This window comes from Vicia villosa, linkage group LG1 (genome assembly GCF_029867415.1).
Source record: "Vicia villosa cultivar HV-30 ecotype Madison, WI linkage group LG1, Vvil1.0, whole genome shotgun sequence".
In the NCBI taxonomy this organism is placed as follows: domain Eukaryota; kingdom Viridiplantae; phylum Streptophyta; class Magnoliopsida; order Fabales; family Fabaceae; genus Vicia; species Vicia villosa.
In genome coordinates, this window is record NC_081180.1 from 98,406,698 (window position 1) to 98,426,647 (window position 19,950).

At 35.2% G+C, this 19,950-nt stretch overlaps 1 protein-coding gene across 1 annotated transcript; it reads right to left on the reverse strand.

Annotated features, from left to right (window-relative positions):
* Positions 1-15,176: 15,176 nt before the first annotated feature.
* Positions 15,177-18,259, reverse strand: LOC131650021 (uncharacterized). Its single transcript, XM_058919765.1, has 9 exons — positions 18,082-18,259; positions 17,929-17,980; positions 17,591-17,664; positions 17,392-17,493; positions 17,069-17,212; positions 16,833-16,884; positions 16,517-16,590; positions 16,167-16,260; positions 15,177-15,467 (listed from the first exon to the last, which is right to left on the reverse strand). The coding sequence occupies exons 1-9, from the start codon at positions 18,207-18,209 to the stop codon at positions 15,177-15,179; spliced, it is 1,011 nt and encodes a 336-aa protein (XP_058775748.1). The 5' UTR covers positions 18,210-18,259.
* Positions 18,260-19,950: the final 1,691 nt, after the last annotated feature.

Here is a 19,950-nt window from a genome sequence, read left to right on the forward strand (position 1 = left end):
TTTATTTATTTATTATTTAAAAAATACTTTTTTTTAACTTTTTTCCATTTTAATCCAAAAAATAATAAAAAAAATCATAAAGAAATAGGATATTAAATTTTTCATTATGTTTGGTCTTATGTTATTTTAGTTATTATTGTGTTATTAAGCAAAAAGATCAAAGAAAAAAACTAAAAGCCAGTAAGAGAGATCAATTCACGTTGTTCTTTCTTCTAAAAACTGCATCTTTTCAAACTCACTCAAAATCTTTCCATGTCAGTTTCAATCTTCATTCAAGTTGTTTCGGTTACAAATACACAATTCAAATCTCTATCAAACCTTTCCAAAACAAAACAATTGTGTTATTATTCTAGACCTAAAGATATCACTATAAAAGAACAACAGCTTCACAGAAGAAAGGGATCTGATTTTTCTAACCAACACTCTCACGTACAAACCCACTCACGGTGTAACAATCTAACCGCTGTACATTCCAACTAACAAATCCTACTTTCTACAGCATTCACGAAAAAAAACAAGAGAAGAAGAGTCAAAGGTTTACGGAGCCGTCGTTAACACCACTCATCGCCGGTGACGCTCACGGCTAGCCACTGACTACCAATCGCACAACCGTCGATCCGAAAACCACTCAGCCCCACGCGGCCTCCTCTCGGATCTCGCCAACCGCGACCTTCGTTTCCAGTCCGACAACAACAACACGGCCGAGAGCCTCATAGCCGCTCAGCACCGCCGTCCGTGACGTCAACCTGTCGGCACCACTCACGCGTTTCCGCCGTTGACGACATCCGCATCTCTCGCGAAGGTATTTCTTTTCTTTTGCCACTTTGATAAAGTATTGTGATGTTATGGTGCATGTTGATCTTGAGAGGGATTAGAAATTGCTTGTTTCTTTTCTTTGTACTGTGAAAAAGAAAGAAACCGTGAATGAAGAAGATGAAGGGTAAATATGTGTTTCTGTATTTCTTGTGGTTCCTTCTCCAAACGTGTGTAGTATTATTTCTATTTATTTTATTTCATTTTTTTTTAAAATGTCATGATATGATTGGCCGGGGGATATCTTTGAAAAAGTCAAATTTCCTATTTATTTACTATGAATTAACATTTATAGGTATTTATTTTGTAGGCTTTTTGTTATTAAAATTGAATGGAATGATTCATAACACCCTGCATTTTTCCATTCCCACGTTACTGTACATTGGTTTTTATTTTTCTATGTATTCTATATAATATGTGTAAATTAATGGTGAGAGTTAGTAATTTCTTAGATTTAAGTTATTCTATTTTTTTAGTTAATTGACAAAGAACAAGTCAAATTGAATTTAGATTAATGGATAGAATAGACCAACTGTTACTAACAAATCTCCTACTTATAACTTTTACTAGTTTACTTAATAATTTTAGTAAATTAATTATTAGAATTAGATTAATTTTAATCAGATTAATTTTTAAAATGATGTTAATTATGCTGATTTGCTTTGATCTTTCGGAATTTTTAATTAGGCCATTTATTTAGGTTATAAGATTTAATTTATATCAAAAAATATAAAAATAAAATAAAATATATATTGTCTTAATATTTTGTTTTTTTCTTTAGAATTTAATACTTTAGATATCTTAGTTAATTTTCTGGATTAATTTTTGTTAATATTCTTGGCACTTCCTCATCTATTATTTCATTATTACTAACCGTTTGTTTTATATGAGGTACCACTTGAGACTGAGATACTTGGATTTGGTGGAGATTTACAAGTCCTTTCTTTAATTTTGTGTATATTTTCGCTTTAATTTCTTTTCTGGGTTTGTAATAATTTCATCCCCATTTAGATTATGTACTCCCCTTCCCGAAGCCATGTAATAGCTGTAGGGTATATTTCTTGTTTTTTTCCTGCCATTATTATTAACTGTATGCGTGGTTAGTAAAGTAGGGTGTGAAAAGAATCTAATCAAATGAACATAGTTGATCACTAACTAAGATTAAATATTTGAATTTAACACACGTGATTGTTGCACACACTCACCTCTAGGGTACGCCCCTCTTGGTTGCCTTACGAATAAAGGTCGTGTCCCTCGAATATAGAGGTACCCAATAGCAAACGTCCCTCGGTTAAAAATCATCAAAGATCATGGTCCCTCGATGACCATCGATGTTGCCTATGAATACATGATCTAGTCCCTCGATTGCTGCCTACGAAAAAAGATGATTTGTCCCTTCGAACTTGCTAAAGGTACCTCTACTTGTTGCCTTCAAACGACCTCGATGACCCTTCGATGACCCGCACGTCCAATATAAAAGGGACTACCTACTCCTATATAGTACGGATAGTCCTGGGAACTGTAAAAATTACGGAAAAAGACCAATTCATTAGGGTAATTCTCTTAACCTGCCTTGCTCAATAAAAGAAATCTTTTCAAAAACTTTTTCAAAGACAAAGGCTACGCATTTACGCTAAAGTCCTTATGCTCCTTTCAAAACAAACAAACAAACATGAGCTAAGCAAGTTAAGAGCTCGTAGATAACTACGGATGAAAAGGGTGCTTGCACCTTCCCTTTTCATAACTTACCCCCCGAGCCCGTTTCTTTTCAAAAAGGTCTTTTTCTGTACTTTTTACCTTTCCTAACATTGGACAAAATAAAAGTCGGTGGCGACTCATGCTCACCGCAACATTGTTGCTTACAAAAATAAAAGTCAGTTCACCGAGTTACAGAACTGGCGACTCTGCTGGGGAGTCTTTAAGAGGGGTTTACCTTAGGGCTTAGTTCATTATAAATGTTTTTAATTGTTTGTTTGTATGCTTTATTTTTAAGGGAATTGCTTGGGTTTGTTATTGTGTGAAAGGTCCTACACCCGGATCTAGTGTACCTTAAGTATGTGGCATGAGACCAGGGAAGCTGTACGACATGTATCGTTATGGTTGAACTGGTGGCCACCGTTAGTGCGACGCTTTGGTTTGTCCTGATGGCCCTTGAATATGATCGAGGAGACATTTGGCTACCGCGTGGTGTCACAAGCACTAATTCGCCCTTAGAACCTTAGTTGAACTTGACTTTGGCCTATAGGAAGTAGCGAGATAGCTGGCTTTGGATTCCTGACTAAAGCCGGTTGATACTCGATGCTACACTCATTGAGATTGGACTCTAGGGATGTTTTTGGCTGGCCGTTCGAGTGCCATGTTGAGATAATGCCCGTGAGAAAGATCAGGGATATGAGCACCATAGAACCCGGTTACTATTTTAGGACAGGTTGATCCGACTAAACTTCAGTGGGGAGGGTACTTACCTTTGAACTTCATGCAAGCCTTTAAACCTAAGGCTACTTGTGTGACTTGTTTGTATTCATTATCTAACCGTTTGGTTTCCTTGCAGGATTTGTTTATACACTAACCGTTTGGTTTCCTCGCAGGATTTGTTTATACCCTAACCGCTTGGTTTCCTTGCAGGATTTTTTGTGTACGCTAACAACTTGAACTCTTTACCTAACTAACCTTTTTCAAGGATCTCAAGTATTTAGGGCGCGCAATTCCAGGTGCCATCCTCAAGAGCCAGATTCCTAACAAGGGGCAAGAGGATTTATTTTCCTCTAGCCATATGTCTTCAGTTTATAGGCACCATACCTATCAAGGGGCAAGAGGATTTATTTTCCTCTAGCCATGTACCTTCAAATTCAAAGGTATCCCGAATCAGAGGCTATGACCCACTGGATATGGTGAGCTTGATTCTTAAAGAAGGACATCCAAAGATGGAAGTCGAAGATCTTCAACAAAGCTGCAACTACATTTCAATGTTGCAGAATAAATTCCATAAAGATTCTTTAAAACATTGCATAAGCATATCATTGAAGCATTTACATGCATATCATTGCATAACAGGTCCCTGGAGAACAAAGTTTCTCATCTTCTTCCGCAAATCCCTAAAGCTGGAAACTTAGAACTCATGGCACTTGACCATTCGATTGATGATCGTCAGCCACTCCGAGATAAGGTTCAAAGCCTGATCGACACAAAGGTTATCATCATTTGTACCTGGAAGCCAAATTTGAAGTTCTCCTTCGACTCAATGGATCTTCTAAAGCAATAAGTCCATACGGAGAAAATCTCCTCAACTTTGACAATCTCTACATCATCATGCATGTTTATGCGTAGTCTTTCTTGTTCTTGTTCAATACTGTCTATATGCAATACTTGTTTGTTTTTGAACTATAATAACGATGCATTGGATATGTTTGTCTTGAAAAAATTCATTCGCTCTCGCTCTAATATGTTTTTATTTTCTTGTGATACCAAACTCTCAATGATAAAGCATGATGACTCTGAAGGGAGAATGACGAACACATAATACCAATAATCTCAAATGGTATGCTTTCGAGTAAAACCATGTTGATGATGTACAGGCATTGTTTCAAATTCCCAAACACTGGAGATATAAGGAAGTTAATCCCTTGACAACCCATTTGAGCCTTGAAGTAGGAGTCTCTTTTCTATACGAAAAAACCTCACATTTAACCTAGGGGCAGGGTAGTATTCAGTTAATTTGATTGAGCATTCAAAATTCATCAGGAGCACGCATCTAAGGATACAACAATAGTTATCTTTCAATAGGTTGAGGAAAAGTCAATACCACAATGGTTATCCCTCGTCAACCAAGAAATGAGGCAGTTACAATCTTTCCAACAAATTGAAGACGTGTCAGGATCATACGACTTGTTCAAAAAAAGAACAAATAAAAAAAAGAGAAAAGAAAGCCCGCTAAGTCAATAAATTGAAAACAAGTGACTTAGGCAAAAATTTGGGCATCCCGCTGGACTGCAAACCTGAAATGTAAAAGAGTTTGTCCAGGCAAAAGTTAGGGAAATGTAAAAAAAAAAAAAAAGAAAAATCCTCAACAAAATGGGCAAAGTCGTGTGACTATAAATTCAAAGAACAAGTCGTGTGATCAAACATAAAATACGAAAGGTAAAGTGACTGCCTTGTCCAAACACCTCATTGATTCCTCAATCGTCTTAAGCTTCTCTTGAAGGACGAATGCTCGCATCAAATTAACTGATCTTAGGTTGGAGAACATCACGAAGGGGGTGGGCACCAATAAAATTTTGAGCCTAAAAATTTTTTTTTCTAAAACCGTGAACCTGGCCACGCTACAACCCTCAAAAGTCCTAATTGAAGCAAGGTTAATTCGAAAGCATACTGTAACGAGAATACGGTAAACCGACTCCTAGGAGTTTTGCTAAAACACTTGAGTTGGTATCACATCACCTTTCACAAAAATAGATGTTTTAACATCCTTTCAAAAATTTCCTCTTTAAAACTTCAAGACAAGTATGAACTTTGCATTAGAATTATATTTCTCATTCTAAACATTCTTTGCATATGAACAAGTACTTGACACCAGGAAAGCTTCCATCATGAGCTGTTGATGAAAAGTTTAATCCTCTCAAGGGATAAGTTGTCTTCAGCACTCCGTTGAGTTCAAGCAAGAATATCTCAAATTATAATCACCCTCAGGGTCACAAAAACGGTTGAAATACCCCATGGACTAAGCGTTCAGATATTCGGGGCAATCAAGCCAAGATTCAAAGGATCTCTCAAAACTGCTGAAATTACCAGGAGCCTTCACCCAAGCACAACTAGAATCACCTCCAACCCTGATCAACCAGAGGCATGATTCCTAAGTTCATGATACAGGGGCATGTTGCTTATGATAGCACGAATATCAGAAAGTCCCCCGATAGATAAAGCTGCAGAGACGTCTCGTACGCCCGACTCAGTCAGTCAAAAGCTTGTATATACAAGGGGCATGACATATCTCATTCATCAGGGGCAATCAAGTCAAGATTCCGAGAATCTCTCAAAGATGCAAAAAAACAATCAGGGGCATGTATCCAAGTAAATCTTAGTCTATTTCCAATCAACATGGGGCATTGTCCTGGGCCAATGATTACGAGGGGCATGACGCCCATAGTGCACATCTCATAAAGTCCTCGCGAGGCGAATCTTTCCGAAGTCCCTACTAGCAGGGGCAAATCTATGCAAGTCTAGTTTGACACCTTGATCAATACTCAGTGGTGTGTCCTAATCAATATAAATCCAGGAATGACGGATAATATAATACTGGGGGCAATGTTCAAGGCATCCATGCCTTCCCACAGCTCCGGGTTCACAAGATCATATCCCCACAGAGTAATCCTCAGAGAAGATATCTTTGAACATACTCGTCCCGACAAAGACATGGCTCCCCACTAGAGTTTATATCTTCAACACCACCGGTTCTCCGACACGTTGCTCTTCTCCAACATGGCTTACTAATATCTTTATCTCCAGTCAGGGTACATCAAGTTACTGGTTATCCCCAAGCAAGAATCATAAATTCCCAGCTGAGCATCTTCAAAACAAGATCAGACATCAAAACCACAAAGGCATAGAGATTTATTTTCTCAATAAAGACAACATAAATCATATTCACATATCATATGGCATAAACATATTCATACATTGCATACATTACCTCATAATGAATTCATCCATAACATACAAAGTTTCTCTTTTATTCTGAGGGACTCATTACATAATACATGCATCATGACATTACATAACTATACCTATTGCAGGATACAGGCACAGACAAATGAACGAAATCTCCAACTTTCCAAGATCTAATTCAGCTACTACGAATAGTACTGACACGGTCAACGCTCAAAGATCTAATTCATTTACCACGAACGGTAATGATACGATCACTTTCAAAGATCTAATTCAGTTACTACGAACGGTACTGACACGGTCAACGCTCGAAGATCTAATTCATTTACCACGAACGGTAATGACACGATCACTTTCAAAGATCTAATTCAGTTACTACGAACGGTACTGACACGGTCAACGCTCAAAGATCTAATTCATTTACCACGAACGGTAATGACACGATCACTTTCAAAGATCTAATTCAGTTACTACGAACGGTACTGACACGGTCAACTCCCAGAGATCTAATTCCATCATCACGAACAGTGTGGACACGATCAACTGTTTCTAAAGTCTAATTCAGTTACTACGAACGGTGCTGACACGACAAGAGATCTAATTTCATCATCACGAACGATGTGGACACGATCAACTATTTCCTAAGTCTAATTCAGTTATTACGAACGGTACTGACACGACAAAAAGATCTAATTCAGTTACTACGAACGGTGCTGACACGATCGACCTTCAAAGATCTAATTCTATTATCACGAACGGTGTAGACACGATCATCTTCCAAAGTCTAATTCAGTTACTACGAATGGTGCTGACACGACCAACTCTCCAAAAATCTAATTCATCTACTACACGATCAACAGTCAAACAATTACTTCTCAAACACTTCAGTCTCGACATCTGGATGGCATCTTTAAGCCCATCTCCAACAAATATTCCTCAATACAAAAAAAAAAAAAAAAAAAATTCAGCCTAACGCACGGCATTCCAGACATCTACGGATGCAATTTGGATTAGTCTAACGCACGACTCATCCATCAACCTGACGCACGGTTTTCCAGACATCTGAGGATGCAATTGAGAATTGTCTAACGCACGACTCATCCATCAACCTAACGCACGGTTTTCCAGACATCTAAGGATGCAAGCTAGACCCAGTCTAACGTACGACTCAACCTAAGTCTAAAGCTCAGAAACAGTCTAACGTATGACACATTCTGACTCTCAAGTATATCAAGTCGGATGGCATCTTCAAGCCCATCTCCGACAAAAGTCCCTACTTCAGTTAGGGCAAATTTCTTGGTATTCTAGTGTTCAATCATCTTCCACCTTCAGATACCGACTGACATACAGACCACTCTACATCTTCAGTTCCACCTTCAGATACCGACTGACATACAGACCACTCTACATCTTCAGGTTTAAGATAATTGAACAGGGGCAGCTGTCATACCCCAAAATTTGCCCGCATATATTCTCATATGTCATTTTATTTCAAACAATTGACATAGCCCCGTCGGTAAGGAAGTAAGGTTTGCAAGTGCAAGGTCCCGGGTTCAAATCTCACCTCTAACATTTTTTCCTTTTATTTGCTTTTAACAGTCTTAATTTTATTTTTATTTTATATTAAAAAAAAAACACAAAAAAAAAAGAGTTCTTTTTATTAATTAAAAATTATTTTCGTATTTTATTTATTTATTATTTAAAAAATACTTTTTTTTAACTTTTTTCCATTTTAATCCAAAAAATAATAAAAAAAATCATAAAGAAATAGGATATTAAATTTTTCATTATGTTTGGTCTTATGTTATTTTAGTTATTATTGTGTTATTAAGCAAAAAGATCAAAGAAAAAAACTAAAAGCCAGTAAGAGAGATCAATTCACGTTGTTCTTTCTTCTAAAAACTGCATCTTTTCAAACTCACTCAAAATCTTTCCATGTCAGTTTCAATCTTCATTCAAGTTGTTTCGGTTACAAATACACAATTCAAATCTCTATCAAACCTTTCCAAAACAAAACAATTGTGTTATTATTCTAGACCTAAAGATATCACTATAAAAGAACAACAGCTTCACAGAAGAAAGGGATCTGATTTTTCTAACCAACACTCTCACGTACAAACCCACTCACGGTGTAACAATCTAACCGCTGTACATTCCAACTAACAAATCCTACTTTCTACAGCATTCACGAAAAAAAACAAGAGAAGAAGAGTCAAAGGTTTACGGAGCCGTCGTTAACACCACTCATCGCCGGTGACGCTCACGGCTAGCCACTGACTACCAATCGCACAACCGTCGATCCGAAAACCACTCAGCCCCACGCGGCCTCCTCTCGGATCTCGCCAACCGCGACCTTCGTTTCCAGTCCGACAACAACAACACGGCCGAGAGCCTCATAGCCGCTCAGCACCGCCGTCCGTGACGTCAACCTGTCGGCACCACTCACGCGTTTCCGCCGTTGACGACATCCGCATCTCTCGCGAAGGTATTTCTTTTCTTTTGCCACTTTGATAAAGTATTGTGATGTTATGGTGCATGTTGATCTTGAGAGGGATTAGAAATTGCTTGTTTCTTTTCTTTGTACTGTGAAAAAGAAAGAAACCGTGAATGAAGAAGATGAAGGGTAAATATGTGTTTCTGTATTTCTTGTGGTTCCTTCTCCAAACGTGTGTAGTATTATTTCTATTTATTTTATTTCATTTTTTTTTAAAATGTCATGATATGATTGGCCGGGGGATATCTTTGAAAAAGTCAAATTTCCTATTTATTTACTATGAATTAACATTTATAGGTATTTATTTTGTAGGCTTTTTGTTATTAAAATTGAATGGAATGATTCATAACACCCTGCATTTTTCCATTCCCACGTTACTGTACATTGGTTTTTATTTTTCTATGTATTCTATATAATATGTGTAAATTAATGGTGAGAGTTAGTAATTTCTTAGATTTAAGTTATTCTATTTTTTTAGTTAATTGACAAAGAACAAGTCAAATTGAATTTAGATTAATGGATAGAATAGACCAACTGTTACTAACAAATCTCCTACTTATAACTTTTACTAGTTTACTTAATAATTTTAGTAAATTAATTATTAGAATTAGATTAATTTTAATCAGATTAATTTTTAAAATGATGTTAATTATGCTGATTTGCTTTGATCTTTCGGAATTTTTAATTAGGCCATTTATTTAGGTTATAAGATTTAATTTATATCAAAAAATATAAAAATAAAATAAAATATATATTGTCTTAATATTTTGTTTTTTTCTTTAGAATTTAATACTTTAGATATCTTAGTTAATTTTCTGGATTAATTTTTGTTAATATTCTTGGCACTTCCTCATCTATTATTTCATTATTACTAACCGTTTGTTTTATATGAGGTACCACTTGAGACTGAGATACTTGGATTTGGTGGAGATTTACAAGTCCTTTCTTTAATTTTGTGTATATTTTCGCTTTAATTTCTTTTCTGGGTTTGTAATAATTTCATCCCCATTTAGATTATGTACTCCCCTTCCCGAAGCCATGTAATAGCTGTAGGGTATATTTCTTGTTTTTTTCCTGCCATTATTATTAACTGTATGCGTGGTTAGTAAAGTAGGGTGTGAAAAGAATCTAATCAAATGAACATAGTTGATCACTAACTAAGATTAAATATTTGAATTTAACACACGTGATTGTTGCACACACTCACCTCTAGGGTACGCCCCTCTTGGTTGCCTTACGAATAAAGGTCGTGTCCCTCGAATATAGAGGTACCCAATAGCAAACGTCCCTCGGTTAAAAATCATCAAAGATCATGGTCCCTCGATGACCATCGATGTTGCCTATGAATACATGATCTAGTCCCTCGATTGCTGCCTACGAAAAAAGATGATTTGTCCCTTCGAACTTGCTAAAGGTACCTCTACTTGTTGCCTTCAAACGACCTCGATGACCCTTCGATGACCCGCACGTCCAATATAAAAGGGACTACCTACTCCTATATAGTACGGATAGTCCTGGGAACTGTAAAAATTACGGAAAAAGACCAATTCATTAGGGTAATTCTCTTAACCTGCCTTGCTCAATAAAAGAAATCTTTTCAAAAACTTTTTCAAAGACAAAGGCTACGCATTTACGCTAAAGTCCTTATGCTCCTTTCAAAACAAACAAACAAACATGAGCTAAGCAAGTTAAGAGCTCGTAGATAACTACGGATGAAAAGGGTGCTTGCACCTTCCCTTTTCATAACTTACCCCCCGAGCCCGTTTCTTTTCAAAAAGGTCTTTTTCTGTACTTTTTACCTTTCCTAACATTGGACAAAATAAAAGTCGGTGGCGACTCATGCTCACCGCAACATTGTTGCTTACAAAAATAAAAGTCAGTTCACCGAGTTACATCTTGTGTGTGTTATTTTATTTTTAAATTAACCATCTTAATTTTTTTAAATTAACCATTTTAATTTTTTAATTAACCAATTTTAGAATTAGAATTAAACTAGATTTAGGTTTAACTAATTAATTTTAATTAAGTAAATTTAGGATAGTTAGGATTAGTTTTTTAAGGTTAAATAATTAGGATTTTTTTAATTAAAATTAGTTCAGGTCAAATAATTAATTTAGGATAAATGGTTTTAATTGATAATTATTTAGTAATAGGGTTTTAAATTTCTAATTTCCATCCTAATTCTTAACCCCGATTTTTTTTACCAACGCGGCTCTTCTTCTCACTTCATACTCAATGATTGGCACATGGTTTGCTATTTGATTTAATTATTTAATCTTTGCTATTTAATTTTCGTCATTATTTAATTTCTCCCCTTTATTGAATTATGCCATTTATTTATTTAATTGTTCTATCATTTAAAATTCTAGAAGGTGTATAGGTCGCTCATTCGTTTTAAATGTAATAGTAATTTAGGATTTATTTTCTGCTTTTTATTTTCTGTATATTATAAATTTTTTATTTTTTCTGATTATTAACTGCGTGGTTAGTAAAGTAGGGAGTGACAACAATTAATTGGATCGTTAGCCCACTAATTCAAAGATAAATAATATACTCGAATCTAACACACGTGATTGCTTCTCACACACCCACCTTTAGGGTAACTCGCCGCGTTGGTAATAAAAATCGGGGTTAAGAATTAGGATGGAAATTAGAAATTTAAAACCTATTCAATGATTGGCGCATGGTTTTCTATTTGATTTAATTATTTAATCTTTGCTATTTAATTTCCGTCATTATTTAATTTCTCCCCTTTATTTAATTATGCCATTTATTTATTTAACTGTTCTGTCATTTAAAATTCTAGAAGGTGTATAGGTCGCTCATTCGTTTTAAATGTAATAGTAATTAGGATTTATTTTCTGCTTTTTATTTTCTGTATATTATAAACTGTTTATTTTTTCTGATTATTAACTGCGTGGTTAGTAAAGTAGGGAGTGACAACGGTTAATTGGATCGTTAGCCCACTAATTCAAAGATAAATAATATACTTGAATCTAACACACGTGATTGCTTCTCACACACCCACCTTTAGGGTAACTCTTCTTATGCTGCCTTTCGATCAAATAGTCAAGTCCCTCGAGCGTAGGGATACCTTAGCACATGCCGCTTCCGATTCAAATCATCATAGTCCCTCGGAATAAAGATCATAGTCCCTTCGAGTTGCCTACGATAAAATGATCTCGTCCCTCGATGTTGCCTCGATTAAATGATGACCGTCCCTTCGAATGCTAAGGTATCCTTACCGGTTGCCTACAAATGACTATTCACATCCTTTCCTAAAGACTTCCTACCCTTCTTATGGTATAGATAGACTTACGGCAAACGATGACCCTCGATGACCCGATACATCCAATGAAAGGACTACCTACCCACCTTATGGTATGGATATCCCTTTCAAACGAAAGACTCAAAGAACAAGAAAGACACTCTTAGGGTAGTTGCTCCTAATTTCTTGCTCATACTCAAATCAAGCTTTCAAATTACTTTCATACACCTCCTTTCCAAAACAATTTCCAAAAGGCTACACTTATTTACAAGTTAAAGTCCTTATTCAAAATCTTTTTCTAAAACACACACTACACTCTTCAAACAATTCAAACAAAAAGTGAGCTAAGCAATTAAGATCCCATGGATAACCATGGATACAAAGGATGCTTACACCTTCCCTTTGTATAACCTACCCTCTGAACTCAAAATCTTTCAAAGGTCTTTCCTGTTCTTTTTGCCTTTCTAATTGGATAAAATAAAAGTCTCTGGCGACTCTTGCTATCCGCAACATTTTAAAAAGTCAGTTCTCCCGCCATATTACAACATTCTTTACACTTTTTATATTGAATGTTATTTCTTACCCCTTGGCTTTGATGTTGTCTACCATGGTTATCTTGCAGATACTTGGGAGTAGAGTTTGCTACTGTAAATGGAAGTTAGCTCCTGGAGTTACTTCGTTTAGTTTTATCGTTGTTTAGAAGTCTTGCTCTGATCTTGTAACATCGGGGTTGGGAACGTTTGTTTGCTTACTATGTTTTGTAGGAGTTTAATTACTTTATTCGGTTTATTTTGAAGTTGTTAAGAGTTAAATATGATAACTCTTTATTTTGAAAACAATTTATTATCATTTGAAGTATGAAACTAAATGTCTAATTTTCAATGTTTTATTATTTGAAATAAGATCGATATTGCCGCAATAATACCTTAAGTGAAGGTGAATGTGTGATGACAGGTGTTGTATGACGTTGATATTTTTCACTGGTTGTTTGTTAAATGTTTGTATTGTTAAAGTATTGTCGTTGGTGACACCTTAAATTGTCGTGTAATGCTTAATATATAAGTTTTGGGATTTAGGGTGTTACATAGTGGTAATTTTGTATGTTCCTTGGCATGTGACATGTATGTGAAATATTGTCAATACTCGTTTGTTTTTCTAACCGCTTGCTAGCAGGAACGGGACTGAAACGAGTGGGGAAGAAGCCTTTGCTTCTCTGAGATGTTGTAGGTATGGAGAGTTGGTTCAGCGTACCGCTGATTGCAAGAGTGTCATGTTGTTGAGACGATGTTGTTTCCTGAACCCGAAGAGAATGCAGATTCAAGATTCTCTTATGTCAGCCAAATTGAGATTTCCTTGAGGAAGAACGATCAGGTGTTGGTGATGTTCGCTTCTCTGGGAGTGGAAGGCGATATAGGGCTAATGATATGTCTGCAGTGTGTGATTTTGCTGACGTTTTTCTTGAAGATATTGGTGACTTGTTCCCAAAGATTGGAGATAGTACTGGAGAGTTGATGTTTATATATGCTAAAAATAGAAGAACTTTTAGAAGATGAGGCTCAAGGGACGTTTGCGTCTTTGCAAGTCGACAGTAAAGCAGCAATTGTTTAACTGTCAGTTGTGTAGACTATCGACAACTGAATAAAGTTACTATCAAGAACATGTATCCTCTTTCGAGGATGATGGATATAGAACAGTGACTTCTGATCCTTCTTCTTTGTTTCATGTTGTGCATCTGTTGCATCTTCTACAACCGGCATGTAACTGTCGTTGACGGGATCAAGAACATCTTGAACTCCAAGCAACACACGCATTTGAGTCAACCACCGAATTTCAATTATTTCCGTTGAATACTGGAAGCTTTGTGTTCAAGCTACTGTTTCCGTTGTTCATCTTCATTCTTATGCAAATCACTCAATTCTTACCAACACTCATATTTCTCAATCCCTAAGAATAAAGAAATGTGATTCTTCTCTGATTTCGATCTTTAATTTAGTATGAATTTGAGGAACGAAATCAATCACACATCTCACATACACTCGTGTTTCCCTGTGAATAGAACCGGTGTTTTGGATACCAACTATTGGAGTTTACACCTCCATTGATGCACAAGAAGACGAAGATGAAAGAAAGGTAACTTTTATTTGCAAACTCAATTCTGTTACAAATGAGTAATCACTCTAACAAACTGAATGCAATTTCAATTTATATACACAGCCAAAATCAAATTCAAACCAAATTAAATTCAAATGCAAATGAAATTTAAACGCAAACTACTTGAATCTCAATTACATCTCAACAGATTCATAGGTATATGTTAAATTGCAACCATATCGTCAGATTTCACTGTCTGTCATCAAATATAACAAGCTACACAAGAGATATTATGGCCCTTTTCGTGTTTTGGCTTGCAGCTTATAACTTAGAGCTCCCTTTATATTCAAAGATTCATGATGTCTTCTATTGTTGGTCCCCCCTACTGACAGTGATACACTTCCTCTTGATTCATTGGGGAACCATCCCTTGCTTTCTCCTTTAGCTATCATTGATTCCATAGTTCTTACATTAGCTGGAAATTCTCAATAGCAGGTCCTAGTGCAGTGGACTGGCCTTTCTCCCGATGAGCCTTCGTGGGAAGATTGGGAGAATTTGCAAGAAGTTTACAATCTTGAGGACATAGTTGAATTTGATGGGATGGATATTGATACAGACTCGGGCCATGGAGGTGAGAACACTAACAAGCAACCCATGATTCCTAATTCTACAAGGCATATTTGCTTTCCTTATGTTGCTTTTATCCCTTTAGCTTCTAGAAGGTTGTGACTTAGCATAGTTTGTTAGGATATGATGTGTCGTAATATCTAGTGATGGATTCTGCTACAGCACTTGCTACATATGTTGTACTGGCTCTTGAAGCATTTGCTATATCATGAATGAGTTATATTAAGAATCTCTAACACTGTGTAATCTAGAAAATCCTCCGAGTCCTCTTCTCCTGAATTCGGTCTTCGAGGACAAGATCAGTTTTGGAGACATGGGTAATGATAGTAATAGGCTTCCAACACAATCCAAATTGTTTGCAAGAAAAACATTGAGTCCATCACGATCACGATCTTTATCTCTACTATGAACAACATAGACAACTGTCACAGGCTCTAAAAGGGTATCATCATTAGTCATGGTTCTTTGGGTAAGCAAACTTTGTTGCTCCCTTAGAAACTCCAGCATTAGCATCTAAAGAAGGAATTCTATTCAGCAAAGTATCTCTTGACAATCTCAAACTTTGAACTAAGTTTTATGATAAATTGATCATGCTCAATGGTGTTATCAACTTCTTGGACAGCCGAGAGTGAAATCTTGGAAACATCAACATGTAAAATAGCAAATATAGAAATAGAGATTAACAAACAGTGTATGTAATTTGAAGTTCAAATTACACAACTAAATAATAAAAAATTACACTACGCGTTTCACTTATTTCTGTGGAGAATCACATCGTCCAACTGTCAACTATGTTTTCAGAAACTATCTCCAGGCATCAATTTCATCAGTTTGCTAATTTTCAGTCTTCTGAAGTCACAGTATCTGCCCATGGATTATCTGGTTCCTTTTTGTATGATCAAACCAGTATACGGCACCTTTTGTTCATTAACACCATTGCTATGTTGCATCAGCAGAAATCTCCGTATATTCCTTTTCGGCCCTACAATCAATAACCATGGCCGTTTCAAAATAAATTAATAGAAGGAAGAAAGAACATTTATTTGTTTAGTAGTAAAGGATTCTTTTTTATTAGGATAGTCACATTAAGATAGAACACTAGTTTAACAGTTAGAGGATTCTGCCAGTTGAAAAATAATGTTGCTTCATGCCTATTTCAGTCTCAAATTAACGTCATAAAAAATCGATAAAAAGAAAAACTGCTATATATACTTGCCTGTCAATTTGATGCACCAAAATAAGGTAAGCAGGATCCTGATAAGATATTTGGTACAATTGCCATACAACGTAGACGCATGAAGTGATGCTGAAAATTTGGAAACGTAAATAACCGTCAGCCACAAAATAATGCGTTATAGTTAGAACCTAATGAAGCATGCCATGAACCTTATGATAGGGTATGAGATTAAAGGGACATCCACACAAGAATTATAGATATAGATGACACCTTTCGAAGCATAAAACCGAAATTTGAAATGTACATGTGAATCTTCATGGTTAACAAACATTTCTCATTTTCTCTTTATTATTTCGATATTTATATCATAATAGTGTGGACTAACCTGCCAAAACATATCAGTAGAATCACCCAAATGAGCGCATAAATCCAATTAGATTCTTTGTAGGCAATCCAGACCTGATATTGTAAGAATAGTTAGGAACTTAGGATAGTTAAATCCAAACAAAAACAAGTGTACTCAATACTGATATTAAAACTTTCACATTTATACAGTATTGATCATAACTTTGTGCACACAAATTTTTTTACTTTGATTATTTTGAGATCATTTAGTGGCCATTAATCAGTAAAACAAATCTATATTTTATATATTTTGTACAGTTTAGAGCTGCTAAGATTTTAAAAGAATGGAGACTTACTGCTAGGGGCACAGCATTGCAGTAGAAGTCAACTACTGTTGCTTGCAACCACCTGCAAACATTTTGGAGCTTATGAAGTTAACTTATGTGATGAACAACTGCCACAAGCAGAAGCTGTGCAGAAAGTTACTCACATGAGCATGACAAAGTTGTAAATATATACTTGAATGACACACAGAAAATGAAGACAGAAAAACACACTATAGGTCACAACTTTCAAAATAGTAAGCACTTACGGAGTCAATATCTCCGTACGGAACGGAGAACCATCAGTGACAAGAGTGTATACCAAGGTTCCAAGCATGACAACACCCAAAACGCTGAAAAGGATTCTTAGAGTCACAACAACAGAACAATTTGTTTTTGGTTCTGTGCCACTCCTGTATAGAAAACGTCACATTAGAACTCATGGTGAAAATCAAAACATCAAAAATTGTACAGAAAACTAAAATACTAAAACATGAAATTGGATTCTTAAAATATCATCATCCTGCACCTTTTCTATAGTGAATCAGATGAAGAGAGAAAATTAGTTTATAGTTGGTTTTTTTAGACATACTTGTGTGGATGTCGTAAAAGAACATATCTCACAGGGTCCTGTGAAGATTCTTGAGATGACAGCTTCGATAATTGCAACACAATATAAGCCGATGTAGCCATGCTGAACCAAAAAAAAGAGATTCCTCTCATTGCTTAGATTATCTTTGCTAAAAAGAGATTCCTCTCATTGGACATAAAATCATGAGAGAAAATGATACCTTCCAAGGGAGATAAGTAAAATTATCCATAGAATTGAGCTGACCCAATTTCCTTCCTTGTACACTACCCAAGCCTGATTTGACAGAAAAACATTTATTTTTTAGATTTATTGAATAATTAATGTATTTAGTTTATACATTTTCTAGATACATTACTTATTTAATGTATCTAAAAAGTAAATTTTTTCTTATAAATAGAACGAGAGATAGTAATTAATTAGACAGTGCTCCATTAAGCATTGGTGATATTGTAAAGGAAATGTGATTTTAAATTTGAGAACTTGTAGGCGGGTTCAGCAGAAGAAAACTGATATGTGGAGTTAATTAGTTAGACTTACACTCAATATTGTAATATTGATATGCAGATCAATCAAAGTTGCTGTCATCCACCTGAATCAAATAATGAGCAGGGGAAGAAAGTATGGTTTCTATTTTGTTATTATCAAAATAAAAATAAACACGAACAAAGAAAACAGAAAGAGAGGGATTACGGAGTGAAAAAGCCTATGCGAAAGGGGAAACCGTCGGTTACAAGCCTGTAAATAACCAGAGCAATAATGAGAGCAGCGAGAAGACTGAAGAGTGTTTTCAAACCATTTGATAAAGTAATTGGCGCCATTGGTAGTTTTAGATTCCAACAGTTTTCCAATAGGAGAAAACACGAAAGAAGAACAAGTTGCGTCCTCTTGAAGTTATGAATTCTGTCCATATAACATAAGAAACGATGCTGTTCTGGAAATATCAGAGAAAAGATGCTCCTCCTCTGTTAAGTTTTGTCATTACTCATTTACATACAATGAGATCATTTATATTATTCAAAAATTTCCTTTGTGACCAAAAGTTGTCAGTTTGTTGTTGCATTTAAATTAAGAATGTATGTTTTTTTAACTATTTAATTATATTATTGTTTCAACTACCAATATGACTTACAAAAATTTAATCAATATGCACAGTCGCATAAACAAGTCACGTAAACCGATCCATTCATTCAGCAATATCTAACAAACTATTTTTAACTTTAAAGGACAAAGTTGACTTCTAGTTTTCTCTTTCATAAACCTACCTCACTTGGGTGATAGTTGTTGATCTTTTTTCCTTTATATTTTCTTTTTTTAATGTATTATTTCATTTTCTCTCATCTTCATTTATATTCTCTCATTTATTTCACCTATATTATTTAGGTAATTCTAGAGTGAGGGAGCTCTTAAGTCCCTCGTCAGTGTACGTCAAACAGTGTACTCATTAAAATAATTGAAGGGTTGAGATCTATTAAAAAAATAAAAATAAACACATATCTTTCTACACTCTATTCCTCCTCTTTGAGTTGGCTTCTCCTAGTTATAGTTATCGGTAGTATTTCATCCACACAGCACAACACAACCATGAAATCAAATTCACAATACTTGAAATAAAAAATAAAAAAAAACTCAAACTATTCATATGAATAAAGAATTTGACGTGGGTGCAAAATGTGTTGAATAATTTATAAGAATTAGATCTTGGTGTTTTTATCAAAACTCCAATAAAAACGAAACAGATTTATATATAAATCTTCAAATCCATCGTCACTTTAAGTCATACATACTTTATTTGAATTGTGTTTTTATCAAACGCCAAGGTTCAACTATGATTTGAAAACTTTCTTTAATTTATGTGTTCCTTTTTATATTTGACTTGAGGTTTATAGGACAAAAATTACTTTCTTTACGGTAGAAAAAGTGAGAAAACAGTGGGAAAAATCAAATGTGAGGTGGTCAAAACTCAAAACAGTTACCTTGAAATTTTGATACATTGGGTTTCTAATGGAGGTGGTTCATGGTAGAAAAAAAGAATTAACTGAAAAAGAGATAAAAAAATTATGGCTATTCACAGATAGAAAACATAAGATCTCATGGTAAATTGGGGCAAAATATTTTGATTAAATTCTAAGATTTTCTTTCATTGTGTTACTATCATTTAAATGTCAATAAAAATTAACCGGATTAACAAATTTTTCCAGTATATAAAGCAATATAAAATCTGAGATATATGTATTTATCAAATCGCAGCTTTATAGATTTTTTTTTGAAACTCAAGCTTATACATTTTTTTTTATAAGAAGGAGGGCCTAAGCCCAAATATACATTATTTCTACAGAAACCTTGTTATCTCTTTTTCTTTTTTAGCTTTAATATGAGGTTTGCAACCAACAATTATTTCCAATTCAAAAGTAAATGAGTGAAGAAGGTGGGGAAATGCAAGGAGAAGAGGTCAAAACAGTTACAATGATAACTAACCGTTTCTTTTACGAAGAAAAGAAGAAGTGAGAATTGAGTGAGAGATAACACATATGTTGCTCTTTTTTATTAATGAATCTCAAC